The sequence below is a fragment of the Larimichthys crocea genome, chromosome XXII (genome assembly GCF_000972845.2).
Source record: "Larimichthys crocea isolate SSNF chromosome XXII, L_crocea_2.0, whole genome shotgun sequence".
In the NCBI taxonomy this organism is placed as follows: domain Eukaryota; kingdom Metazoa; phylum Chordata; class Actinopteri; family Sciaenidae; genus Larimichthys; species Larimichthys crocea.
In genome coordinates, this window is record NC_040032.1 from 17791884 (window position 1) to 17819612 (window position 27729).

Below are 27729 nucleotides of genomic sequence, written 5' to 3' on the forward strand. Positions count from 1 at the left end.
GACTGAACCATATAAAAATATAGAGAGTCGACCCTGTGATCGTGTCCATATCCTTTATTTGAAACATCTGACTTCTTATCAATGGGTATCACTGTCAGAACTACAGGGATTATAGTACAGATACTTTTTGAGATAAACAATACTATAATACTTTACCGCATTGCATATCAAAGCATTGATGAGAACAGCCAACGAGCAATAATAACTGATTCACACAAAGCAAAATAATCTCATTTTCAGCTCAGGACAATAGTAATATTCATCACGATCAAGTGTTTTTAGTGCAGTTAGAAAGATTTTAAGACAAAGTCGTATCAAGAAAAACAGAAGATAGATTGGCAGCAGTTAATAATCAAAAATATTTGATTGTATAAATAAAACTGGAAAAATAAACTTTAAAAAAAATAACAATGATGGCTCTCTGCTTCTGTATGTTATACTAACACACATTAAATCACACCATCCACATCTTCAGAAGTGATTAGGTTTGTTCTAAGGGTCCGCTCAGACAGGATCTGGTGCTGCAGTGAGAATGAGAGTGAGTACATCGTTAAAGAAGGTTAATCAGAAAGTTATTTTGTGTCGTGTCACAGCGGTCACGTTCAGCACAAATAGACACACCTCCACACAACCCTGTGGTGATTCGCTGCAGCGCCTGATTCTGTCTGAATGAACCCTAAAAGCGTCATTAGTGCACATGTTCTAGCAATAGGAACCTGTTTCTCTGTCAGGCACGTGCCAGTTTTTCTCCTCCTGGAAGTGTTAAAAAAAGTCACCTGGATGCTGCCCCTGCAGCTCCCACACCCAACTCCTCCAAGCAACGCTGCAAGTTGCCATTCCTTTCAGGATGCTGATTTTCTGTGATCTTCTTTCTGAGGAAGGCGGCAGCATCTTCAACGGCTGTTGGCCACTTTGAAGTGGAGCTGCAGAATGGGCGGAGGAGCTCCAGGTTGGTCTTGACTGTCATTCCAAAGAGGAAACGCAGGAAAATGTCCAGTCTGCCGTCCTTGTGCTGCATGCTTCGATCCAGAGCGGTTTTGTACAGCTCCGTCGCCTTGTGGAATTTCAGGATTCCCTTTACTTTGTTTTTTAGGTGCTGATCGAACACGTTCTTCCCTTGGTTTCTAAAGGAGAGAAACGCGTACAGGGCAGCCAGGTACTCCTGCATGGTGGGGTGGATGAAGCTGAGGACCTTCTCTTGATACAAAACGAATGGTTTGGTGATGTACAGCATGCACAGGCCCGTGTTAGTCACTGCCTCCTCTGTGTCAATTCCATGCTCTTTCCAGTCAGACTTGGTGATCTTGAACTGGCCTTGTTCCAGCATGGTGAAGGCGAGCTTTCCGAGTTTCATGAGGAATTCTCTCTCTTTCTCGTGGCTTTGATGTGGTGCTCTAATTTCACGATGTTCACCTATGAGTGTTAGCAGCAGCTTTGTGTAGATGTAGGTGATGCTCCGAGTCAGCTTTGCTCCGTGTGTCCCCTCTTTCTTGAATAAGCACAGGTGCTCGTCAGCCACCAGTGTGCAAAACAAAGGCAGGTGGCACATGATGCGGAGGGTTTTGCACGAGTTAATATACGCGATGACTTCATCTGCTTGGGCCGGATCCTTAAATCTCTTCCTAAAGTACTCTTCCCTTTCAGGGTCGCAGAAACCTCGCACGTCTATCTCGTCGTAATGCGTATCCCAAGGAATGCAGCGCCTTGTTTGTGGCCGAGAGGTGATGATGAAGAGGCCGCGGTAGAGCAGCCTCTCTCTGAGGAGGTTGACCACGAGGATGTTCAGGGAACTGACATCGGTGTGTTCGCTGATAAGCTCTGTGTTCCGGAAGTCAAGTTTGTCAGTGTACTCATCAAGACCGTCAAAGATATACATTATTTTGCAGTCTTCAGCTCTAAAATCAGAATGTCTCAGTTTTTTTGTTGACGGGTAAAGATCGTTTACTATTCCCCACAGGGAGACCTGGGTACTTTCATACTGTTTGAGTTCTCTAAACATAAGAGGAAACATGAACGTCACATGTTCGTGGCCCCGCTTTTCAATCCAGTCGAGGACTAACCTTCTGACAGCCACGGTCTTCCCTGACCCTGCAGCTCCGGTGACCAACATAAGCTTCATGTTTGAGCGCTCCATCCTTTTAGCGCTCAGAATATCACCAGTGGTCAGCATCTTTCCTTCTTCCCGGTTGCTGTCCAGCTTCGGTATATTCAAAACCTCGTGTTCAATAATTGGGCCGTTATCACACGTTGAGGGTATCAAGAGTTTACAAAAGGCGTCGTCAAATGGCCTCTTCTCTCCAAACTCGGCTACTTCGCCGTATTTCTTCTTCAGAATCTCGACTAAATCGTGACGTACTTCATCTGGAAAAAGAAAAACGTAAAATTTAATTTGTGTCTCAAACCACCGCCAACCCATTAACACACATATAAGAGCCTACTTACTTCTGATGCACGAATTCTCAAGATAATCAACCAGCTTCTTCTTCCCGAGTGCCTCAAGAAGAGTTATGGTGATCTGCAAACAAACCTTCCGACTGTAACACTCGAGCAGTCGGTCCACAAGATCCACCATGTCCATGCTTTGTGGAGAAAAGCTGAACGACTGTGGGTAACGCCTCCACAGCATCATCTTGAATGACTTCATTTCTCCTCTGGACAGTTTGTCAAGAGTAGAACAAATAGCCTGAATTAAAAGGAAGGGTGAAACTCAGTTCCCTCATGTCACATGGAGTAGTTCACTTTATTTATTTAAAACTGATAAAGACAAAAACGGGGAACACAAACTGACCTTAAAAGTGAATTCCACCGTCACAGAAGGATGGCCACTGTCATTTGGGTCCTCCATTAACTCAGGCGTGTCAGAAATCTCTGAGGCTGTATCTTCTTTGCTTTTAACCCTGGTGAGGCCACAGATAAACATATTTCAGTGACAATCTAGCATCTAATCATTAACATGTATAAGTGTCACGCCATAGTTGTATTTCTTACTTAGGTTTTCTCTTTTCACAATCATCACTGTCCAAGGAGTAACAGCTAGAGAACGAATCTGCTCTGTTCAGCTGGACGCTAAAATCAGGATGATAAGAGGGCTCGGGTTATATTTAGTTTAACAAAGACATGTCACTTTACATGTCGGTAAAGTATGTAGAAAAGGTACGTATTAAATCCTTCCTGGGTTTACTGTGGTAAATAAACTGATTTAAGCTCTGTCTGGTTTGTACCTTGTGGACGGTGATTCTATATTTTCCACGTTGGTTGCACTGTCTTCACTTGTCATTGAGCAGTAGCTCAGAGCTGGAGGCGAGGCCTGTTCCACAAAATACCTGAAAATGAAGAGAATGGCGACAGAATGACGGTTAATTATTTGTGTTGGTACATGCAAGATAAGCCGCCCATTTTTCATTTTCTTTTAGCATCAAGGCAGTCACATCTTGGGGCTTTGAAATGGGGAACTACATTTGGTCATTTAGCTGACGTTTTTATCCAAAGCGACTTACAAAAAGGGAAATGATCAAAGTACAGTGTAACAAGGACATGTTAGTGCAGCAATGAGTGCTACTCGCACAGAATCAAGTGACAGTTGTAGAAGGGGGAGGTAGATTTAGCATGTCCAGTTGTTGGTAGTGCTAGGAGAAGAGGTACTCTCTGAAGAGCTGGAGGTCTTTAGGAAGTTTTTGAAAGTAGAGGGGATGCCCCTGATCTGGTAGGAGCTGGTAGGATGTTCCGCCAACGGGGAACAACAGACGAGAAAAGTTTTGGTTGCCCTGAGCGTACGGGTGGCAGAGCCAGGCGTTGTTCATTCAGGAGATTTACAAGGACCTATTAAGATTGATGGACAACGATGGACTTTAACTTAAAGTTAAATCCTTTTTTACGTTTATTGTACCTATTTTTCATTTTCTTGGCTCTGTATTGAGATACCGAATATGTATTTTTTGAGGTTTTGTGAACACTAAAGCCTTCTAACGGCACATCTTATCTTTGTATTGACAATTAGGGAGGTAACCAGACACAGACAGATACAGAAAGCCCATCCTGGGCTGTCAAATTTTAAATTAAATCCAGCCATATTTCACTTCATGACCTCTATAATTTACCATGGTAACTCAACATGTAAACAGATCTTGTTTCAGTTCTTCATTCAGTTCACTGCTGAAAACTGCTGCCTCACCAGCAAGGAAGGTGAAAGTGATATTTATTTTACTTTGCAAATGACGGGATGAGACTAGTTAGTATTTTCTATTTCTGATATATTTTCACTGCTTGCTTTAAAAATACAAAATAGTTTCTATCCTTAAGAGAAATAAGCTAGTGAGTGAGAAATCTCAGTACCAGTGGCTTGTATCCATCGGAGCCGGTCCCAGGTCCAGAGAAGGCCTTCTCTCTGGGATGTAGAACATCTCCTCTTCTTCATAAGACCCGCTCTGTCCTCTACCAGACACAGCTTCTCCAAGGGAAGAGTCGCCTGACAGCGACATCGCCTCCATTTCAGTGTCGTCCATCGTGTTGTTGAGAGGGTCAGCCATCGTTGAACATGACAAGCAGCCCGTCTGTTCCTGGACAAGGAAAACCACAGAAAAAAAAATCAAGCTATCAAATTCTTGAACTTAACACCAAACCAGATTTGCAGGTTTCTCCAGATCAAAGTTTATTCAGCTTGCGTCACAGCTAGGTCGAGAACAGAAAATAAACTACGGCACCATCATCATTTTGACTTTTTATAGATTTACATCAGTGTCATGATGAATGACTAAATATAAATCTAAAGATTAGGGAGTAAGAAATTCTGGTATACACATATATTTGCTAATGTTATTTCTAGTTTTTTGCAATGATCCCTCATTGTGATTATCAAAAGATATGTAATGGAGGATATTTTACAGTTAAACAACAAACTTCATTGTCTAATATGACGGCAGTGCACTAAAACTGTAAACTTCACTGGGATAATTATTAATTAGACACAATTATACATTTAAAAAAACATAAATATAACATAATTGATAGATCTACATTTCCCCAGGCATATTTTCTGAATGATGTGCAGTAAAACAAAAAAGTTTTTATCAAACAACATGTATGCAGATACCAATATATCTCTAACGGGTCAATATCAGGCAATAAACACACAGAGACTAACAGTATTTCAGTAAATACAAGGAGAGAAACCCAAATGTTTGTGTAGATATTATTGTTTTTCTTTATTTTCCCTTTAACCTCTCACATATTTAGGACCTCTTTAAGGGAACCCAGGTTGTAATAATCTAACTTAGTATGTGATGGAGGTCACATACTGAAGGTGAAGCCAAACCTCCATCATGTAGTAACCACACACAGGTGCTACCATGTCAGAACCTGGAGCTATAGATCTGACTTGACAGACCACAGGTGTTTCGGTCTGAAGAGCGACCGTGTTAACTGGCCACCTTCAGGTCGAATGCATGTGTGGTTGTCGTAGTAACGACGGGAGAGAGTACGCAGCTGTCAAAACGAGACCACCCAAAAGTTGAACCAGTGTTATGAACTATTATATTTTTATTGTTACGGTAAATATAAACAATAAATATAAAATAAAATATAAACAAACAAAGAGGCATTCGCGAGGACAACTACGTTGTCAACGGCTGCGGCAACCACATTCGGCTGAATGTCACCAGTTAACATGGTCGCTTCTTAAACCAAAACACCAGGCTTTAGCTAACATATGCTAATTATTTTCAGCTGAACTCTTCCGCCTCGGCTCCTCCATGTGACATGTTGGTGACAGATCGTCTCAATAACACCAACCCCTCCACCGTGCTATTAGCGAGAATAATGTAAAACTGATTAATGATTTATATTTTAATTGTTAGCTGAGGTTAACAGTTGGCTAACTTAGCTTCTAACTTTAAGTTAATGAAACTAGATCAACAAACATCAGGAGCAGCAGGAAGGCTCAAACCAAGGACTTTAACACGGGTTAGAGATATACACGTAAACACACTGGTGATCACATGAACACGTTGTTATTATTTTATAATTAAAACACGAATAAAACATAAACTTACCTTCGTATCGTGTTTATTTTCAGGAAGTCAAAGTTTTTTTCTTCTTCTGCTGAAAAACCGCGAGTAACACAACACACTGCCACCTACAGGCCGGAAGTGTGAAAAACATGACCACCTGTATTAGGGGTGTGCAAACTTTTTAAACTTCTTTTTGACAATGTGAAGACACCCGGGGGGGCAATACTAACATTTAAAATTACTGATAATCACTCAGACTCCTCTGAACGGGTTCAAATCTTACCTGTCTTCATTCAGCTTAAAACTTTCACATCTCAGCCTTCCTCTGTCACTTCAGGTGAATTAACAAATCAAAAACATTATTACTTATTTTGAATACAAAGAAAAGAAACTATGTATTATTGTCAACCTCTGTATTTTATTAGGGAAATTTCACATCCATAAATGTAAATTTCAAGATTCATCACCATCATTTAAGCTATTTTTGATTGAAGTTGATTTTAATTCTCTTAAGTTAATTAATAATAAAGAAATGTATATCTATAATGAATATTCATGCAGAGATTTTCAACCAGTAACCTGTCACAACAGTTACGTATAACTAAAACTTTTTATTTATATGTAAGATTACAAAGTCTGTTTTATTTTTGCTGTTTTGTTTTCATGCTTTTTCTTTTTGTTCCTTATTATACTATCATGTCACTATGCTGGTGTTATGTTACTATTGTACAGTGTGAACTAGTATTGCTTATTTGTTTGTTTGTTCTTTCAATAAAGTTTGAAAAAAAAGAACAAAAAAAGAAATCAAACTTTTGTTATTTTCCATGAAGTTAAACTGTGTTGTTTAGGTTCAACATCAAATAACATATAAATAAAGAGGTTTATTTGATAGAAAAAAAAAACTGTCTATGCTGCAGAGCTGTGATATCTGCGGATATAAAATGCTCATTTTAAAGTAACAAAAAGATTAAGCTCCTTATTTTCAGGTGATTATACAATGTTTATGAATTACGTCACACAGGGGCGTGCACTAACGGACACTCAGTGAGCTCGTTCACTACGTTTCCAGTCGGACATATTCAAGGAAACACAACACGTGGTTGTAGTGTGTGGTGCACCTGAAACGCTGCTGTAAAGGTGAGTGAGTGTGTGTTTATTATTATTATTATTTATGTGTGTGGAGTGCTTATTAAAGTCTGTGACAGCATGTACACTGTTACTGTGAGCCGGGCTGCTGTCAGCAGTGATAAAGTTCAGCTGTTACTGTGCGTCAAGAGTCATGTGCAGCTCTGCATGTCAGCTTTAAATATTTCTGACTAAATACTAAATACTCCTTATCTGCACTGTCGTGTGCATGTACAATGATATGGTTTATTCTGTAGTATGTTTATTTAAGTTAAGCCCGAACGATGTGTAAAGATTGCTTTGCTTATTCTGAAATTATCCTGGGTTATATTGCTCCAGTTTATTTCTCATGTTTATCACTTATTCGTTGACGAAAAATATAATATTTCCTCGTAGTAGTTTGCAAATGTGACTTTTTTGTTGTTGTTGTTGTTGTTGTTTGGTTATAGTCTGTTTTTTGTGACGTTTTGTTGACTAACTTAACACTCGGCAAATCTTCCAAGAAAATGAGCATATAGGTCAAATTATGTTTTACATGCAGAGCTGTGAATGTCAGCATAAAAGTGACACTGTCAAGCCGGAGTAGGTCTAAATAAAAGTCTGTTAGCAACACCATTTTAGACATTTAAAACCCCCTGCTGTTTAAACAGGATAAATGTTACATGTCTAAAAGTTAAACCAAAGTGTGGTAGTGAGGCCAAAAGAAGCTAAAACAACTGTAAGGAAAGTTAAAAAGAAAATTAACAAAAATGTATAAAAATGTTCTAAAATGTCATTGTTTGTGTCCATGTTTGTTCACTAGCAGTCAGAATCATAGCAGGAAGACTCCGATGTAACAGTCCAATATTTAACCTTATTTTAGTAAAGATCTTCTTTGAATTTTTCCGCAGATTAAAATGCCAAAGAAACGTGCCTCAAATGTGAAGAGGCGCAGCAGCCAAGATGACCAGCTCCCTCCTAAACAGAGCAAGCTGACGCAGAGTGACACTCCATCCCCTCTGTGCTTCGACAGCCCTGACAGCCTGTTCGAGAGCCTCATTCAGCCCATGAAGACAGAGCAGTTCTTCAGGGAGTACTGGGAGAAGAAACCCCTCCATCTGCAGAGGTCTGATCCCAGTATAGCCTCCTACTACCAGTCTTTGTTCCAGCTGTCCGACCTGCAGAGCCTCTGTTCTCAGGGTCTGGAATACTACAGGGACGTCAACGTGGTTCGCTGCATCAACGGCAAGAAAAAAGTGCTCAACAAGGAGGGGCACGTTAAGAGCAGCGTTCTCAATAAGACCTTCGTTCAGAATAAAGCCACCATCCAGTTCCACCAGCCACAGAGGTTCAAGGTGAGAGTTCTGCTTCAGCTTTGTTTGACAAATGATGCTACTGCAAATCGATTAATTAGAATATCTACTACTGCTGCTATCTTACAGGCAAATACACAGTAAGTGCATTCAGGAACAAGAGCTAGATGAAATCAGAAAATATATATATATCAGACAGTTGAGTGGACGTTTGTAAGGAGCAGCTCTCATGTAGTTTTTCTTGTGTCTCGTCAGGATGAGCTCTGGAGGATCCAGGAGAAGCTGGAGTGTTTCTTTGGAGCCTTGGTGGGCTCCAACGTCTACATCACACCACAGGAGTCCCAGGGCCTTCCACCTCACTATGATGATGTTGAGGTAAGAATCAAAGACTGGACTGGACTCAACAAACCCTTATTTCACAAAATATTCACAAATAAACACTTTACAACCAGCATTTAAAAATGTACAGTATGTTTCATATTTCATGCTCTGGAGCTGGTTGTTGAGAAGGATGCTCCATAAACTTCATAACATAATGAACAACAGCTCACATCCCCTACATGACGATACTGGTCAAATAACAGAGCGTGTTCAGATGGAGATAAAGTCAATCTATCCATCCATGAGTGATGAGAGTGGTGCCACTCTACACCAACCTTAGGGATTTAATGTCCCAGACTTTCTCATATCAGAACATTTAGTGCTCGCTAACTTTTTTTCCCCTTATGCTGATGGTGCTCTTTGCCTAGGTGTTTATTCTGCAGCTGGAGGGGGAGAAACGTTGGCGTCTCTACAAACCTACTGTTCCCCTGGCGTCAGAGTATAGCCTGGAGTCAGAGGAGAGGATCGGCAGTCCAACACATGATATTGTACTGAAGGTACAGCACCCTAAAATGTGTAATTACCTGTTAATGTTTTCTTCTTTTATTCAACAATGGCCTTTTTTTTTTTTTTTTTACACAGATAAAAAATAACTGCTGTAACCTTTTTAAATTGTCAGGTTAGACCAAAACATGAGGCAAATATTTTGTCAAACATTAATTTTTATATATAAAATTATATATTTTTTGAATGAGTGAATCATCTTTTCTCTCCACAGACAGGAGATCTTCTGTACTTTCCCCGAGGAACCATCCATCAAGCGATGACTCCGGCAGGAGTGGACCACTCCACCCACCTGACTCTCAGCACTTACCAGAGAACGTACGGCAGCTCCTCTTTATTGTTGTGAAAGCAGCATGTTAGCAGAGCAGCAGCAGCTTCACTCCCTCTGTCTGTGTCTGCACAGGATGCTTTCAGGCACAGTACTCAGTGTAGGTTTCCAGCTTGTTGGAAGCCCAACACACAATCACTGTAATCATGCATGTAAAACAGGAGGAAAAGCACAATAAGACGGGTCAGGTTTATGCTTATAGCACCAGTCAAGTGAGTTTTGCTACTGAAACGCCTGCAATGTTGACACACTGTAAGTCTTTGCTTTGAGTGTCTGTGATCTTTGTTTAGATGGACTAGATTTTGCCAGAGTATCCAGACAGGGGGTCAAATAATTAAGAGACATCTACTTTGAATCACACAACTAAGATCAAAAGAACACACTGTAGAGTCTCAACGTTGATGTGTTAGAAGCAGGAAAAATGGGCAAGCCAAATTCTGATGGCTAGATGACTGGGGATGACAGTGTGATGCTGGGATGCCTTGGGTCTTGCCATTCATGTAGATGCTACTTTGACTTGGTGCCAGATACTTGGCACACCTTCAGAGGTCTAGTGGCGTCCATGCCTCGATGGGTCAGGGCTGTTTTGACGGCAAAAGGGGACCTACACAATATTAGGCAGGTGGTCGTCATGTTATGGCTGATCGGTGTATATTTTGGAATTAGGAATGCATAGCTGCACAACTTGGGTATGGTCAGGCATGGTCTTTTGTACTTGTACATGTCACTACGCTACATCATATTAAGTTGTACTATCACGCAGTTGTGATGTGGCTGTGTGCTCTTCTATTCACTGTTCTCTATCTGTCCTCACCTCAGGTCATGGGGAGATTTGTTATTGGACGTATTTCCCAGCTTGATGTTTGACAGCAGCAGGACTGAAGTCGGACTGAGAGCGGGCATGCCAAGGAGACTCTTACTGGTAAAACTGTTTGTATTATTACTGTGGCACAACTACAACATGCACATCTTGTTTAGTTAGAAAGGTTCAGATCAGGCAGCACGTTATGATCTGTCGGCTGTGTTTTTGTGTGTGTGTGTAGGGCAGCAGTGAAGGCCTGGACACCAGCAGACAGCTAGCAGCTAGTCTCAGATCTCTGGCTGATAAAATGGAAACAGGGATGCAGGAAGTCCGCTCCGCTCACATGAAGAGAGACTTCATCATGAACAGACTGCCACCATACAGCCAGCAGGAGCTGCTTACACCATGTGAGCTTGTTTGTGGTCACTTGTATGTGTTAAAACATGTACGGAGGGCACAATAATATAATTTACTTTGCAATTTTGTGCGTGTGCGCGTCACAGCTGGAAAGATTCCTGCCTTGGAGGACATGGTGTCTTTGAGGCTTAAAGAACATATGGTAATAACAGTGGAGCCCAGCCAAGAGAGAACAGTAAGTCCAAGTTTGCTGGCCTTGAATGAAGTGCAGGTTGGTTTAGATATCCTGACAAACATTCAGTGAAGTGCTCAGCTGTGTCCGTGTGTTTCAGGATGAGTCCACGGAGCTCGTCGTCTTTGTCTTACATTCTTTAAAGAACCAAAGGGAGAGCCACATGATGGGTGAAAGTCCTGACGAAGAGGAGGAACAAGACATCTCCAGGGTAAGATGCTGATGTGCTTGTGGTGCAGACAGGATGCAGTATTTTTACTGTTCTTTTTAAAAGGATAAAGCTCATGTCTAACTTTCCCAATTCAAATATGTTCCTCAGTGGTGACATAACTTTTGAACCGTAAGTCTCTGAAACAGTTTTTCTGTGACAGGTGACAAATTTAAAAGGAAAAAACATGAACAAATGAGTGGATAAACAATATGAATTATGCTCAGTTGCATGTATAAAATGCTGAGCATGGCTAGCGGCTTCTGATTTTGTATTAATATGACGGCAAGAGTACAAGATCCAAGTCACTTTTTGGAGAAGCAGGTTCAGACTGCTCAGCTGGCAGTTTGAACAGGAATAGTGCACAATCTTTTATGTATGTGATGTGTCTGTCCCTGGTCATTCACACGCATTTCCATGTGTCTTTGTCTCTGCAGGGCCTGCAGTTTCCTCTGTCCCACCTCCAGGCCCTGCGACAGCTCCAGCAGGTAGAGCAGCTGGCTGTGGACGAGCTCCAGCTACCCACACAGGAGGACAAACTCAGTCTGGTTCTGGCTCTCTGGAGTGAGAGCCTGTTAGTTGTAGTATAGAACCGCAACATCAAATATCACTATGTGAAGTATTTAATTAAATAGCAGCAGTTTATTGGGGCTTGCTCTGGTTCATTTGCTGTTGTTACTTGTATCAACATAATAAACTCTTTCACAGATTCGTCGACGCTGTGTTTTTTTACCCAGGCAAAGGCCCGCGACCCACTGAGAACGGGTCCGCGACCCACCAGTTGAGAATCACTGCGCTAGAGGATAAACTACATGTCTTCATAACGTCTGTATCAGGGAGATGGGAAGCCAAGTAGCTGTTATCTGTTTCTCTGTGGAGGTTGACGAATGGACGTCACTACCAAGGACTTGGGGTCAGTTGGCAGTTGTTCCCATCCCAGTTGGAGGGAAAATTAATTAAGGGAGGAGTGTGAATTCGGATTAATCAGAAGCACATGACTGAATGACTGATGGGGCTACATCATCCTATCTAAAAGTCAACAATCCCTCCTTGTGTGACCAGAGGTCTGATCTCTAAGTAGTGCGTGGCTTTCGTAATAGCTGTCTGAACTTCTTGGTTTAGAAAAGCATTATGCTTGGAGGATTCTACCTCCTTTCCAAGGGCTGATTTGCAAGGCTGTTTTTTCTGTGGAAGTTCAAAAGCAAACATCTTAATAACCATTGTGGTCTGTGCATCACAGAAATTCAACCTGCTGATGAATTCAGGGTAGCCGCACTTTAGGCTCTGTTTGCGAGACCAGAAAAAAAGCTCTACACGAGCGGTTTCCATTGGAGGCGATGTGGTTGGCATTGGTGTTGCGTGGCAAACACCTAACTAGCCTATAACAAACAATGTGGTTGCCTCGACTATCAAGTAGTATCCTGTGGAGGAGGGGTAGCTACAGCATCATCTAGTGGCTTTTGTGATTTTGACAGACTGGAGAAAGTGTGTCCCAAAGTGTCACATGCACTAACTGATATGCCTGGCAGTAACAGTCAGGAGATACCTCAACAGGGTTTTCTTTCCCTTCTATTGGCCATGCTGAATTTCTTCACTATTACATTCAGAGCACTGGACAGAAATCACATTGTGTCAACACTCTCCATACAAAGGCAACTTATCAAACATTGAAACTGAGACGTTTCATTCATTTTGGAAAATGATAGGTCCATGTTGAATTTGATGCGATCAACACGATTCACAAAAATTGGGACAGCAGCCTGATCGGTGTCTTTCCGTCTGCTGCTAGCCTTATCAAAACACAAAGTCAGATTGAGTATTTTGAGTGTTTAATGTGAACGTCATTTACATCAACAAACAGCCAACAACAAGTAGAATCACGTACAATACAAGTCTAATTCTCAGACTTTAAATTAAATGTCATCCTGAAAACAGCAGTTTGTCCTCTGTAGATTTGAACCAGTTCTTTATCTACATAATAACAGACTTTTGTTTTGAAAAATAAATCAGTAGTTAACGCAACATTGTGCAATTTTTACTAACATAAATAACATTTTAAATTACTATGATGCTACACTAATGTGTAATCAGGTAAATGGTATCTCTGTCATTTTATTTGTGCCCTGTACGCCTGTTCACACACCAACTATAATAACTATTTAGCTGATTTTAGAAAAACTGGATCAGATTATATGGAGAAAATGTTTTGTGGTGTCACTCTGATGTCCTCCGGGCTGCTATGCCTCAACTCTTAGTACAGTACTGAGAGTACAGACAGTAAACTGCTGCCAATTATAGCTACTGCTATCTTAGTATTGCACCCAGTCACAAAAATGATTTTATTTTGAATGATGACGTAATTCAGACCAAAACTAAACAAATATATAAAGACTTCATGCACACAGTGACGTTTATACTGTATATTTGTATATTCAGTTGGTCTCAGTTTGTTCACATTGTATGGAGATGGGACAGGAATGACTCCAGTTTGTAACACCAGTGAGATTACAACAGTAATCTAATAATTTGAACCTGCAGACAGAGCTCAGGGTTTAATGACAAATCACTACATACATATATTGTGAATATATTGTAAATATATCATGAGCAAACTGGAAATATATTGTCAACACATTGTTAATATACTGTGAACATTGTAGATACATTGTAAATATATTGTGAATATGTTGTAAATATATTTTAGATATATTGTAAATATACCATGAATGTATCGGGAATATAGCAAATATACTGTAGATATATTATAAACATGTTAATATATCATGAATATATTGTGGAAATGTTTTCAATATATTGTAAATATACTGTAGATATATCATGAATATATTGTAAACATATTGTAGATATACTGTCAATATATTGTGAATATATTGTAAAAAATATTGTAAATGCATCGTAAATATATTGGAGGTATACATTATATCGCAGAAATATTTACAATATATTGGCAATATGTTGTAAATACATTGTAGATATATCGTGAATATATTGTAGATATGTTGTGAATATGTTTAAATAAATCAGCATCAGCAGCATGTTTGGCAGTCCACCTGTCTGTCTCTCAGTCGTACCTGTCTCGCTTTTTGTCACATGATGCGTCTCATCTCAGGCTCCACCCAGAGTTGGTCATGTTCTATTACAGCGGTCAATCAACAGGCGAACAGTAAGTGTGTTTTCATTTGGTCCACTTCAGGTGCTGGATTTACCTGAGAGACACCTGCTGACATAAATGTATGAGATGATGAGAACACATCATCATACAGCTGACTCAGAGGATTCACTTGGGTTTCTATTAGAGCCTCTCCATTGGTTCAACACCTTCATTTACAATGATGTAATCAGTCTGCTGGGGGCGGAGTCTGAAACGTCTACCTGTCTGCGCGTGTGTACCTGCCTGTGTTTCAGTGGAAGACGGTCTGTCTCCAGCGTTTGTCAGGTGTGAACGGCCACAGACAGTCAGTGATGGCGGTGGCGAATGGTCGTGGCTCAACGCTCAGATTCAGCAACTCCAGACGAGAACAGTTCAACTGACTGTTCATTGGACGAAGAGTCGATGCCGCCAGCTGCTCCGTCAGCTGCAGATAGACAGACAGGTGATTTAATACCACATACTACTAATACTACAAATACTTAATACCATAGAAAATAAGGACTGTATGTATTCAGCTGCAGAGAATTGATTTAATATAATATAACTGATTAATATATTGATATATATTTACAGGTATGAGGTGGTTGGACGGCAGGTTGAAGGCCTGAGCCATGGCGACAGCCATCTCATATTTAGTCATCTGCTCTTTAGCTGAAAAGTGAAAGATTCCTTTGATAGACGGGTCCTGGAAGAGACAGGCAGACAGGGGATGAGACAGGCAAAGATATGAGAGACAGAGTCACTGACACTGACAGGTGCCTGTCTCTCTCTCCTAGTCACACAGTTATGCACCTGTCTGCCTCTTTCGGAGAGCTTCCTGCAGACAGCAGCGACGTCCCGGGTGTCAGTGGGGAACCTCTGCTGGCAGTGATCCAGAGTGCAGGTCTCCGTCGCCTCCTGGACTTTGAGCCACAGTGATGTCACAGCGCTCTCAGACACAGACTCCACCTCTCCGAACAAAACCGGCACCCGTAGCACTACCGCACCTGAGAGACAGACAGACAGGTGAGACACAGACTCCCCGGTTCTCCACCACACAGACAAGTGAAAGACAGACAGACAGGTACCTGGACAGTGTCTCAGTGTCTCTCTCTCTCCCTCCAGTTTGCTGCGTCCATAAACGTTCAGAGGATTCGGACTGTCGTCTTCTCCATACGGAGGATTCCTCCCATCAAACACGTAGTCACTGCTGATGTAGAGGAAGAGCGCTCTGTTGGCAGCTGTAAACATAAAGAACATGATCCTCATCATCAGCCAAGCATACAACACAGATAAATAAACACAGTCACTGCTGATTTAGAGGAAGAATGCACTGCATTAACAATATATCAATATTATAAATACTATAAGGACTGTGAGACAAAACGATCTTGATGACGATAAAAGATGTCAACATGTAAATGAGGGGAACATGACGACGACAGATGTTTGCTCACCTGCCTCCTTGGCGAGCGTGCTCGTGGCGTGCACGTTGAGATTGACAGCTGCTTCAGTGTGTCTCTCCACAACATCTGGACGTCTCTCAGCTGCACAGTGGACGATCACGTCAGGCTGAAACACAGTGAACACTCAGGATTCAGATCATCACCTGAAGTTCAGCCTATAACTAAAGATATACAGTGTTTATGTCTATGGACCTGAACCAGACTCAGTGTAGAAAATTATTTATTTAAAATAATTAACATATTTAAGCCTGAAACTGGCTCACTGTGCAGTACAGTTGTAGTACTGACTGCAGTACCTTATACTCTTGCAGTAGTCCTTTGACGGCGTCCTCGTCTGTGAGGTCACAGCGTAGGAGGCGAGGCCTGGCTCTCCTGTATCCGGTCCCGATAACCATCCAGCCGTTGTTCTGAAACTCTCTGCAAACGGCTCGACCTAGAAGACCTGTTGCTCCGGTAACCAGGACCCTCGGAGCCGGGCCCATTGCTTCCTCCTGGAGTAAAACAGTACAGTCTGACATTTACTTCCTACGGAGCCCAAAACTATTTAAGCAATTTTTTTTATCCTGTGCACACAAGATAAAAAACAAAACAAAGAAAGAAACTATAAAGATGTTGAAATTCACACTTTCAGAGCATTTCATTGCCCAGTGCAATGTTTAAGCAATTTCATGACGTCTTTCATGTTGGGTTCCTGTTGCAACTGACAGAGAGTTCAGATTGAGGGCTAAAGATTTTATTTTTCACATTACAGCTGTCAAGAAGTACAGCACATATTTAAGTGTGTAGTGGCCTGCACTTTTATTGTTCTCATCAACAAAACTAACTGTCAGTAAGTGAGGCTTTGCTAAGATTTCCAGTCATATACTTTTTAAAACCACCATCAAACACTCCTTCATCTCGTGATATGACATTCTGAGGTGAAAATAAAACTTTATTAGCCGAGTCTTCTCCATTATATGGTGGCTGTTAGAGCAGCATATGAAATTATAGTAAGTTAACTTGTGCGTACAAGAAAATAACAAACTTGTGCACACAAGATTAAAAAGTAGCACTATTTGAGACTTTAGGGGCTTAAAAACCTTCCTGAAATAATCATCATCATCATCATAACCATAATATGATTTTGAATTAAATTCAACTGTAACAGCTGATCACAGATCAGATCTTAGTCCATCGTCTCTCAGTCCATCTGCACCTGTCTGTCCGTCTGTAAACATCTGGAATGCATAACGTCAGCAACAATAAATAAATAAATAAATAATAATAGTTATAGAATTTTCTATCCGTAGGTTACACAAGGTCACGTGTGGGCCTTGAGGTCCTCTGCAGTATTAGTTGTTTGGCTTTGATTGAGACCAGTAGGTGCCAGTCTCTCTCAACACTGTGGTGGCCAGGGTCAAAGAGACCTATTGCTGCCTTCCTAGACATAATAGATAGTTTGCCGTTGACGTTCCAATCTGCGTAAACAGACATCTGTCTCTCCAGACTAGAATATGCTGACACTAAGACCTCCATGGGTAAAAACATTCTCTTATTCTGGCGTGTAGTATTTGTGTTGTTATCTTTGGGTTTAAAGTCGATCCACCAGGATGAGTTGGGCAGAATGTGAGACGACCAGGCACTTCTGATGAACTTTGAGAGTGTCTCTATTTCTCTTGATCAAGCGTCAATAAATAATACAGCATAAGACATCAGAGGCTCCTGAACACTTTCTTCCTTCCTGACCTCACTATTGACCTTTGACTTCAACAATTACTCCACAACAACAACAATAATAATAATAATAATAATAATAATAATAATAAACTAACCAGAGATCTTTGTTTTTTCTTTCTAAAACTAGAAATAAACATTGGTCAATCAATAATTGATTCGGCATTTCTCCAGCAGATTTTTAAAAATCTTCATGCTGGTAAATAAAATCTACAAACAGACTCCAGGACAGTTCCAGGACCTGCTCCAGGACCTGTTCCAGGACCTGCTCCAGGAGCACCTGTTAGCCGTTAGCCCCGTTAGCTGCTTACAGGTGAATGTTTACCTGAACTAGCTGCACGCGGCCCGGGCTGAAGATAATCCTCAGTTCTGCGCCTGCGCGACTCATCTCTCCTCGCCCTGATCGGATATGTTTCTGATATTTATTACTGATAAATATCGATCACTCAGCGCCTCTCTTATTTTCTGATGCGCAGTTTGTTTTCTCTTCTTCCTCTTCCGCCTCACGCCCATCAGCTGTTTGCCGTAAAGCAGCTGTCGCTGCGGCTCTGGCTGGTTATGCAGGCTTCAGATCAGGAGCTCGGTTTGGCTCTGAACCGACTGAAACTAAAACTGATCTGAGACCTGATCTAACACCAAGACACCAGGAAAACTGCTAAAAACACAAACTGTGCATTTACCTCTGAACCTCTGAACTCAAATCCAGGCATCTCATCCAGCTCACAGTCCAGTCCAGTCCAGTACAGCAGCAGAGCCCGTCTCTTCTTCCTCTTTTAACAATAAGACTGCTGCTTTACCGCCTCCTGCCGGAGCGGAGTGAGACTTCTGCTGCAGCACAGACAATATGAGACAAAGACAGTTAAGCAATTAAGTCGAGAGATCACTGAGGAAGAGGAAGGACTGAAGAAAACATCAAGAAAGAAATATACATGAATAACAGAGACAGACAATAACACAGTTAGGTAATAGAAAGCCAAGGGTGTGCTAAATAACCCAACTAACTAACCCTAATTAACCTGACCAACTAACTTACCCTAAACCTAAGACATGCAGTGACTGCTGTAGATGTGCAGTAACTCTAGAGCAGGATATGTGCCTCTCCAGTAGATGTGTAATGACTTCAGGAAAGTAGGTGCAGTGAATCTGTGGTACACGTGAAACTCTGCTGTAGATGTGCAGTGACTGCTGTAGAATATGTGCAGTGACCCTGCAATAGGTGCACAGCAACTTTGTTGTAGATGTGCAATGACCTTGCTGTAGATGTGCAGTGGCTCTGCAGTAGAGATGCAGTGACCCTGCAATAGGTGTGCAGCAAGTTTCTTGTGGATGTGCAGTGACCTTGCAATAGAAAATGTACAGTGACTCTGCAGTAGATGTTCAGTCACTGCTGTAGATGTGCTGTGACCCTGCAATAAGTGTGCAGCAAGTTTGTTGTAGATGTGCAGTGACCTTACAAAAGAAGATATGCAGTGACTTTACAGCTGAAGATGTGCAGTGATTCTGCTGTAGATGTGCACTGACCTTGCTGTAGATGTGCAGTGGCTCTGCAGTAGATGTGCAGTGACTCTGCTGTTGATGTGCAATGACCTTGCTGTAGATATGCAGTGGCTCTGCAGTAGACGTGCAGTGACTCTACAGTAGAAGATGTGCAGCAGCTGCTCACCTCAGTGTTGTCATGATGAGACACAGGTGGACAGGTGAGGGGGCTTTTAACTTGGAGGATTTACTGTAAGCACACACACACACACACACACACACACACACACACACACACATGCACACACGCACGCACACACACACACATGCACACACGCACACACACACACACACACACACAAGGTAGATAAAGTGACCTGATTTCCTGTAAATGGAGAAAGGAGGAGCTAGGGAGGGAAGGGAATGATCAAGGTGTGGAAGTTTGTAAAGGTAGAGAGGGACTCCCCTGATCTGGTAGGAACTGGTAGAGAACAACAGACGAGAAAAGTTTGGATTGTCCTGAGCGTACGGGTGGCAGAGACTGGCGTCGTTCATATGAGGAAAGCAACAGTTGTGAGGTAACATATGTCTGTATGAGAATGTTTAAGTAGGTGGGTGCAGAACCAGAGACTACTTCGTAGTCAGCATTAGAGATTTGAATTTAATGTGGACTGCTACAGGTAGACAGTGGAGCTCCATGAGTAGTGGGGTGACATGTTGAAGAGCAGGCGAGCCGCCACGTTCTCAATCATCTTGAGGGGTTTCACTGTGCAGGCTTGGAGGCCCGTCAGGAGGACGGTACAGTAATCTAGTATGGAGATGACCACAGCTTGTGTCAGGAGTTGAGTGACATGTTGAGTTAGGTAAGGCATGACCGGGCAACTGAGGAGTGTGTCAGTCTTGTTTGTGATTCTTGAACAAGCTTCTTTTGTCCTGAGTTTATCTTCTCAGACTGAAGTCCAGAAGATCAGAATCACTTTATTGGCCATATATATGTGTACACACACACACACACACAGAAATAAAAAACAGTAAATGATAAAATAAATAAATGCTACTGCCAACTTGTGGCTCAAAGGTCAGTTGGTCATCAATCATGGTGCTGAGGTAGTTGTATCGTTTTATTATCTCAACAGCTTGACCTGATCTATGACGACTGAAGAGAGGGCAGAGGGATTCTTTCTAAAATCAATCAACATCTGTGTAGTTTAAGACATATTAATATTAAGAAAGGACGACTCACACCACTCGGTGAAATACACACACAGGGAATTTGAATCTGGTTACATGTTGCTCTCAGTGTTCATACAGATATAGACATGAAGACATAAAGATGAGTGACTGTGTGAAGGAAGAGGAGGACACAGCAGAGTCTCCAGGATCCAGCTGTCTGTCTATGAAGAGTGATCGGTCCAGAGGTTATCCTCCAGCCTTCAGTGATGAATCTGGACCTTCAGACACAAAGTAAGACACTGTTTTTACTGTAGACTGACCTGATGAAGATGATACATAGAGGATGAAGACAAACTGCTCAAAGGTGATGCATTATATTCATGATGCAGAACTTTTAGTGCAGATACTGTTTCAAACTAAAATGGATCTTAGAAAGTGAAACAGTGAGTCCTTCACTGTTTCACTTTCTAAGATCCATTTTCCATCATCAGCTCTCGTTAATGGAAGGCTTTTACTGTGAAAAGAGCTGCAGGAAGTGCTGAGTTTGTATGAATAACAAACTACAGGCAGATGACTGAATGTTTAATTAGACAGACAGACAGACAGACAGGAAAAGCTGTTAATTAATGTTCATGAAAGCAGGAGAGTTGAAATAAAAGGAACAATCATCTTCATCACAGACTGAAAGCTGAATTCAAACAGAAAAGTAACAACACTTTTACTCTTCTCTGTAAACATCTGAGCTTCGAGACAGTGCCATTCAAATCTTGATATTTGTCACCAACAATCAACAAATCATTTGAGTGATAAAGAAATGTCTTCACAGAGGGAGGAAGAGGAGTCATGTTCCTGTGGAGGAGCAGCCATCCTGCTGTGTTTTGTGTCAGGACGTCCTGAAGGATCCAGTCTCTACCAGCTGTGGACACTGGTTCTGCAGTCACTGCATCACCTCATACTGGGACCAGTCTGCTTCATCAGGAGACTCCTCCTGTCCCCAGTGTGGAGACAGATCCAGAACAAGACATGGACTGCAGACAGCCAGTCAGACCAGCATTGTACAAAGTAAGACTGTCCATCTTTAAAATGTAACCTGCTGCACTTCATGACATTATGTTAATTTAGAGACTTACAATAAGTGAATTCAACCATGTGGAAACAACCCCAAAACTGCAGGAATCATGCAGGTGCATCAACTTTATCAATGAACGGCTTCAAGTGCTACAGTTAGTTTGTGAGTTTTCAGGGTGAACATGTGTTGATGAGTTTCTGCTGTCCTGACATCAGTAAGGAGCTCGTTCCACTGTTGTGGTAATCAGCTAATTGACATTTTTTCTTTGTTTTGTCTCAAACTTTTCTCTCTTTCTTAGTGAGTGGTGGTCTGCAGGAGGTTTTAGATGAACATAAGATCAGTCTGAAGACGAGATGTGAATGTGTGACTGAAGGAAGTGATGAAACAGGAAGTGGAATCCTCCTCAGCAGGATCTACACTGAGCTCTACATCACAGAGGGACAGAGTGAAGAGGTTCATACCCAACATGAAGTGAGGCAGCTTGGAACCACTTCCAAGAAGAAGACCCTCAATGACACTCCGATCAAATGCCATGACATCTTTAAAGCCTTACCTGACCAACAGAGACACATAAGAGTCGTTCTGACGAACGGTGTTGCTGGCATTGGAAAAACCTTCTCAGTGCTGAAGTTCACTCTGGACTGGGCAGAGGGCTCGGAGAACCAAGATGTCAGTTTGGTGGTTCTGCTCTCATTCAGGGAGCTGAACTTGATCAAAGATGAGCAGTTCAGTCTTCTCACACTGCTCCATGTTTTCCATCCAACATTACAGAAGGTCACAGCAGAGAACCTCACTGTCTGTAAACTTCTGTTCATCTTTGATGGCCTGGATGAAAGCAGACTTTCACCGGATTTCAAGAACAAAGAGGTCGTGTCTGATGTCACACAGGAGTCATCAGTCAACGTGCTGTTGACAAACCTCATCAAGGGGAATCTGCTTCCCTCGGCTCTCATCTGGATAACTTCCCGACCTGCAGCAGCCAATCAGATCCCTCCTTCATGTGTTGACAGGGTAACAGAAGTACGAGGCTTCACTGACGCTCAGAAGGAGGAGTACTTCAGGAGGAGAGTCAGTGATGAAGATCTGTCCAGCAGAATCATCTCACACATCAAGACCTCCAGGAGCCTCCACATCATGTGTCTGATTCCAGTCTTCTGCTGGATCACTGCTACAGTTCTGGACCACATGTTGACCACAGACCAGAGAGGAGAGCTGCCCAAGACTCTGACTGACCTGTACTCACACTTCCTGCTGATTCAGACAAAGAGGAAGAAGAAAAAGTACGATGAAGGACATGAGACAAGTCCACAGGAGCTGACGGAGGCTGACAGGGAAGTTCTTCTGAAGCTGGGGAGGCTAGCGTTTGAACAGCTGGAGAAAGGAAACATCATGTTCTACCAAGAAGACCTGGAGCAGTGTGGTCTAGATGTCACAGAGGCCTCGGTGTACTCAGGAGTTTGTACAGAGATCTTCAAAAGAGAGAGTGTGATCTTCCAGAAAACAGTCTACAGCTTTGTTCATCTGAGCATTCAGGAGTTTCTGGCTGCAGTCTACCTGTTCAACTGTTACACAAACAAGAAGACAGAGGTACTGGAGGACTTCCTGGGGAAAGACTACAAACAGAGTGACTCAAAACCAAAGTCTCTCCTAGAGAAGATCTCTCAGTTTTTTAGTTTTTCAGATAGTCATGACCCACCTTTGGATGTATTCCTGAAGAAAGCCATGAAGAAATCTCTACAAAGTAAAAATGGTCATCTGGACCTGTTTGTTCACTTCCTTCATGGCCTCTCTCTGGAGTCCAACCAGAGACTCTTAGGGGGCCTGCTGGGTCAGACAAAGACCAGTTCAAGGAGCATCCAGAGAGCCATCAACAACCTGAAGGAGATGAACAGTGGTGATATCTCTCCTGACCGAAGCATCAACATCTTCCACTGTCTGATGGAGATGAACGATGACTCAGTCCATCAGGAGATCCAAGAGTTCCTGAAGTCAGAGAACAGATCAGAGAAAAAACTTTCTGAGATCCACTGCTCAGCTCTGGCCTACATGCTGCAGATGTCAGATGAGGTGCTGGATGAGTTGGACCTGAAGAAGTACAACACATCATGGGAAGGACGACTGAGACTGATTCCAGCTGTGAGGAACTGCAGAAAGGCTGAGTAAGTCCAGATGTGATTACCATTATAAATCAGTCTAGATTAGTCATTAAGTTTTTCCTGATATACACAATATTAAATTATTCTCATTATTAAAATAGTGTTCATCTTGTTTTTTTTAACAAAAATTATATGTCAGCTGTGTTTTTTCACAAATATTCCAGAGCCGTTTCAAATTCATTTGTGCAAGTAAGTGCACAAATGTAGATTTTTCAGTTGGTTGTGTTTAAAGTTGCAAAGTTCATCAACACAGATATTCTGTTTATTTTTAACAATCGTTTGTTATTCCTATTAGTTTTTTTTTTTATTGGTTTTGGAGTCAGTTCATAGTGAACAAGGGGGGTGTTAGGGCATGCCACACTCCACTCTTAAAGAAAGATACTGTATTTATCTAAAGTCTGCTAACATGAACTAACATTAGCCATTGTAAACTGTCTCTTTTTGTCCCCTCAAATATCCTGAGTGTGTTGAACCGAGCAATGGTGCAATTTATTGCTCATGAATTCAAGTTGTGTTACACAATCTTGTTTTGAAGTCTTTCTTATATACTGTTACTAACAGAAACAAACTTAGGTGTTTTCTCTCTTGTTGGTGTCAAGAAGAGAAGTAGCAGGAAATGCACAGCTTCCACCAATAACAGAGGTCTGATGAATACATAAAGACACAATGGTAGAATTGAGACTTTTATAGAGACCTTATACACATCAAAGGTCAATATTATGTTTTTATTGCTGCTATAATGATAACATTTTTCTAATGACATTGTGATATTGTGTGTTTAATTTCTGTCCTGTTTGGCAGCAGTCACTGAATTTTCCCACTTATGGGCGTGAACCTAAAGCAGCAGGTATGGAGCAAAGAGAGATCATCTTTCCCAACTGTAACTGTTCACTGAGTTAGCCTCATCCTAACTTTGTGCAGACCTGGGATCAGATCACACTGATAGACTGTGGATATTATGGAAGACTAAATGTAACTAAATTTACTAATTTTCTCTCCCTTCATCTGCAAGATTAAAGCAAAACAAAGATTAAAAGTCTGCAGGTGTGAGAGAGAATTTCATGTCAAACACAATGAGATAAGATGAGCTGAACCACTGATGTGAAGAGTAAATGTTCATCAAAACAGAATATATCAAACTGTTCTGACATCAAATGCATGGAGTAAATATAAAGTGTCCTTTTTCATAATAACATATTTTGTAATATATGTTTCATCACAGACTTTCTAACTGTGAACTCTCAGAGACTCAGTGTGAAGTTGTGGCCTCAGCTCTGAAGTCTAACCCTTCCCATCTGACAGTGCTGGACCTGAGCAAAAATGACCTAAATGATTCAAAAGTGAAGATGCTGTCTGCTGGACTGGAGAGTCCAAACTGTAAACTGGACACTCTGAGGTCAGTTCACTGCCTGTACTTCATGTAGTTGTTAGTACATATTCAAATCCTTGACTGATGTTTGGCATGTTTTGGTTTTCATGAAATGCTGAACAGTTGTTAGAGTAACAAAAAGTCCAGAAAACAAATGTTTGACAGTTTTTGAGCTTCCACAGACTCACATTGTGGTCAATCAGTCAGTGAAGATGACTTCAGTGCTGATGAGGCTGTAGAGTGTGTGATGGGTTCTTGAAAATCTGATGTTAGCAGATAAAAACAGGCTGCAGAGAGTTTGAGCTTCTGTGTAAACCAAGAAAGAGACAGGTTAGAAAAAGAAAAGAAAGATGAATGAATGAATGCAGTGAAGTTTAATAAAGGTAAAGTGATGAACTGTGATGATCTTCATGATATCAGAAGCTGATATGATTGCTACAGACAATCCTCACAGCTGCTGTGGTGTGGTGTGGTGTGCATTAATTAAACCAGAGCTCAGAGTTATAAACAGCAACCTAACAGGCCAAAACGTCACAACAAAAAAGGATTCAAGGACTGTTTGAGGATTTTTAAAAATAAGCTGCAAAAGAAAAAGGACTCTCTGTTGTAACATGGTTCCCATGAGTCCTTGAGATCCTTAAAAGTTTATGAATTTGACAGTTTGTCCATGTTGAGCTGCAGTGGAGGAATAGTAACTCAAAGAGGGAATTTGGTCCTAAATATTCTTTAACATGGTAGACACCTGTTTGATTGTAGTTGTGTTGGAGGAGAGCACTTCACACTTAGTATTGACAGGAGGAATGATGACTGCCACCAATAACTCTTGTGGCTGCTGTTTGAAGACACACTTGAACAAGTGTAGACCTCTCTTTTGAATGACATTTACCTACTAAGATACCAAACACAGTCAGAAGGTCATGGAATAAATAATAAACTGTTTCTAGTCCAACATGTCTGATTTGATTTGATCCTCTAATTCCAGACTTAACTGAGATCAGCAGTATGTTATTAATCTTTGTTGACATGAATGGTTGTCTGAATGTTGTGCTGACGTTTGGATGATGTGTGTGGAAGGCTGACATTATGATGATCCACAATAACACAATGACAAAGTCACTCTACTCATTTTAGAGAAAGGCTCATTGGTTAGCACATAGTAATGTTGAGCTGCACATGTCAAACCTGAACACATCTGATTGGATTATAAATGGATTTTTATCAACATCATTTATTCTTCATTCAGACTGATGAAGTGCAATTTGTCGAAGATCAGCTGTACTTCTCTGGCCTCAGCTCTGAAGTCCAACCCCTCCCATCTGACAGAGCTTGACCTGAGCTTCAACATGCTGCAGGATTCAGGAGTGAAGCTGCTATGTGATTTTCTGGAGAGTCCACACTGTAGACTGAAGACTTTGAGGTCAGGCACCATTTTTTACTTCTGTGCTGAGATTAATATGATGCGAAAGATGTGGTGACACTAAACTGGAGCCATCAGGCTGATATTATACTGATCCACACTGAGTATCTGAATGCTAAAGTCTATTTTCTTCTTCTGTGGTTTAGTCCATTGACTGACAGAGCAATGTTGAGCTGCACATTTCAAACCTAAATATAACAAGAAAAATCTACACTGGATAATTCACTGTGAATCTCTTCAACTTTTTATCTTCAGTTTCACATCATGTTCCTGTTGAAATAAATGAGAATAAAAATACATAAATACACTAAATTAATCAATAATCTGTTTCAAGCAGGAACATTGTCTTCTAAAGTTACATCATGTATTCTTTATTTAGATTGAGGGGCTGCAGTTTGTCAGAGATCAGCTGTGCTTTTCTGGCCATGGCTCTGAAGTCTAACCCCTCCCATCTGACAGAGCTGGACCTGAGAAGAAACAACCCGCAGTATTCAGGAGTGAAGCTGCTCTCTGATCTTGTGGAGAGTCCACACTGCAGTCTGCAGACTCTGAGGTCAGTAGAGGCTTGCAGTCAGTCCATGTTGGTCTCAGCAGTATTGTACTAAACACAGTTAGTATCAAAGTACAGATCCAGTTTTTCCTGTAAACCTCTGACCTTCTCAGCGGCTGCTTTCTTTAGTGAAGCTGTGAGAGCAGAACGGTGACAGGCTTCAGGATTGGATAAAAAGACAGAGAGAGAGAGAGAACAGTCAGCCAATCAGAGGAGCCAGAAGCTTGTGATGCTGTGATGTGACGATGACTGTTGTTGTTGTGTTCATGTCTACAGGAAATAAAGTTGATTACAGCTGACAGCATTACAAGATGTACAGAGCCAGTGGTCCTCATTCATCAGATCTGATCTCAAAGTGTTTGTTCTCTCATTTCAACACTAAAGAACTGATGAGTTCATCTTTGTCACAGCTCTCGGTCTGATTGAAGCCTGCAAAGAACCACCATTACATTTAGTGACCATGTGGTCTTTGTACAGAGCAGAACCTGAAGTCAAGAAACCACAGCTGAAAATGAAAGTGAGCAGTGAACGTCTTTCTGTTTCTGCAGCGATGATGCGTTCAGGGAGAGTCAACAGACTTGATGCAGGTCTATGAGCTTCACTGGCTATGCTACACAGCTGCTCCACTTGTGATCTGAACAGGACTGAAGTCACTGCTGGTCTTTATACTGTGCTGCATCACTGAGTGACAGCTGATGAAGGGAGTCTCTGTAAACACTGATTCATGACTTCTGCTCTCTTTCTTCTTCTCTCATCAGACGATGGTGATCTCTGTGAGAGTGTAAGTGATGAGAAAGGTGTTTGTGTTGTGGGAGAGGATCAGCTGAGTCCTGATGATCCAGAGAGGTTGAAGCAGCAGCATCAGCTCTGACTGGGCCATGTTCCTGGGAGGTGGAGAGGAGAGGAGAGCTTCATCCAGCAGAGACTAACAGAGGAATCACAACAAGTGGAGATG

At 41.6% G+C, this 27729-nt stretch overlaps 4 protein-coding genes across 6 annotated transcripts; 2 read left to right on the plus strand and 2 right to left on the minus strand.

Moving 5' to 3' along the window:
• Positions 1 to 42: 42 nt before the first annotated feature.
• Positions 43 to 6158, minus strand: nlrc3l1 (NLR family, CARD domain containing 3-like 1). The gene is made up of 7 exons (XM_010731825.3): positions 6048 to 6158; positions 4333 to 4556; positions 3222 to 3323; positions 2989 to 3066; positions 2789 to 2897; positions 2443 to 2683; positions 43 to 2361 (listed from the first exon to the last, which is right to left on the minus strand). Exons 2-7 carry the CDS (start codon positions 4524 to 4526, stop codon positions 773 to 775), a joined length of 2313 nt encoding a protein of 770 aa, XP_010730127.2. The 5' UTR covers positions 4527 to 4556; positions 6048 to 6158; the 3' UTR covers positions 43 to 772.
• Positions 6159 to 7010: 852 nt separating this feature from the next.
• riox2 (ribosomal oxygenase 2) lies at positions 7011 to 11941 on the plus strand. Its single transcript, XM_010731827.3, has 10 exons — positions 7011 to 7142; positions 8021 to 8464; positions 8678 to 8797; positions 9172 to 9300; positions 9522 to 9625; positions 10455 to 10557; positions 10679 to 10844; positions 10941 to 11029; positions 11127 to 11237; positions 11672 to 11941. Exons 2-10 carry the CDS (start codon positions 8027 to 8029, stop codon positions 11822 to 11824), a joined length of 1413 nt encoding a protein of 470 aa, XP_010730129.2. The 5' UTR covers positions 7011 to 7142; positions 8021 to 8026; the 3' UTR covers positions 11825 to 11941.
• Positions 11942 to 13046: 1105 nt separating this feature from the next.
• Positions 13047 to 18355, minus strand: mat2b (methionine adenosyltransferase 2 non-catalytic beta subunit methionine). Of its 3 annotated transcripts, none has more exons than XM_027273903.1 (8): positions 18245 to 18355; positions 16148 to 16342; positions 15843 to 15957; positions 15474 to 15626; positions 15199 to 15392; positions 14978 to 15091; positions 14650 to 14830; positions 13047 to 14472 (listed from the first exon to the last, which is right to left on the minus strand). In XM_027273903.1, the coding sequence occupies exons 1-7, from the start codon at positions 18272 to 18274 to the stop codon at positions 14657 to 14659; spliced, it is 975 nt and encodes a 324-aa protein (XP_027129704.1). In that variant the 5' UTR covers positions 18275 to 18355; the 3' UTR covers positions 13047 to 14472; positions 14650 to 14656. The 3 variants fall into 3 exon arrangements, with proteins under 3 accessions (XP_027129704.1, XP_010730131.1, XP_010730130.1); XM_010731829.3 differs by lacking the exon at positions 18245 to 18355 and adding an exon at positions 17890 to 18200; XM_010731828.3 differs by lacking the exon at positions 18245 to 18355 and adding an exon at positions 17890 to 18202 and having other exon boundaries at positions 13047 to 14830.
• Positions 18356 to 20411: 2056 nt separating this feature from the next.
• LOC109140923 (NACHT, LRR and PYD domains-containing protein 12) lies at positions 20412 to 26926 on the plus strand. The gene is made up of 6 exons (XM_027273570.1): positions 20412 to 20504; positions 21040 to 21233; positions 21581 to 22888; positions 22979 to 23441; positions 24661 to 24834; positions 26604 to 26926. The coding sequence occupies exons 1-6, from the start codon at positions 20437 to 20439 to the stop codon at positions 26827 to 26829; spliced, it is 2433 nt and encodes an 810-aa protein (XP_027129371.1). The 5' UTR covers positions 20412 to 20436; the 3' UTR covers positions 26830 to 26926.
• The last annotated feature ends 803 nt before the right edge of the window (positions 26927 to 27729 follow it).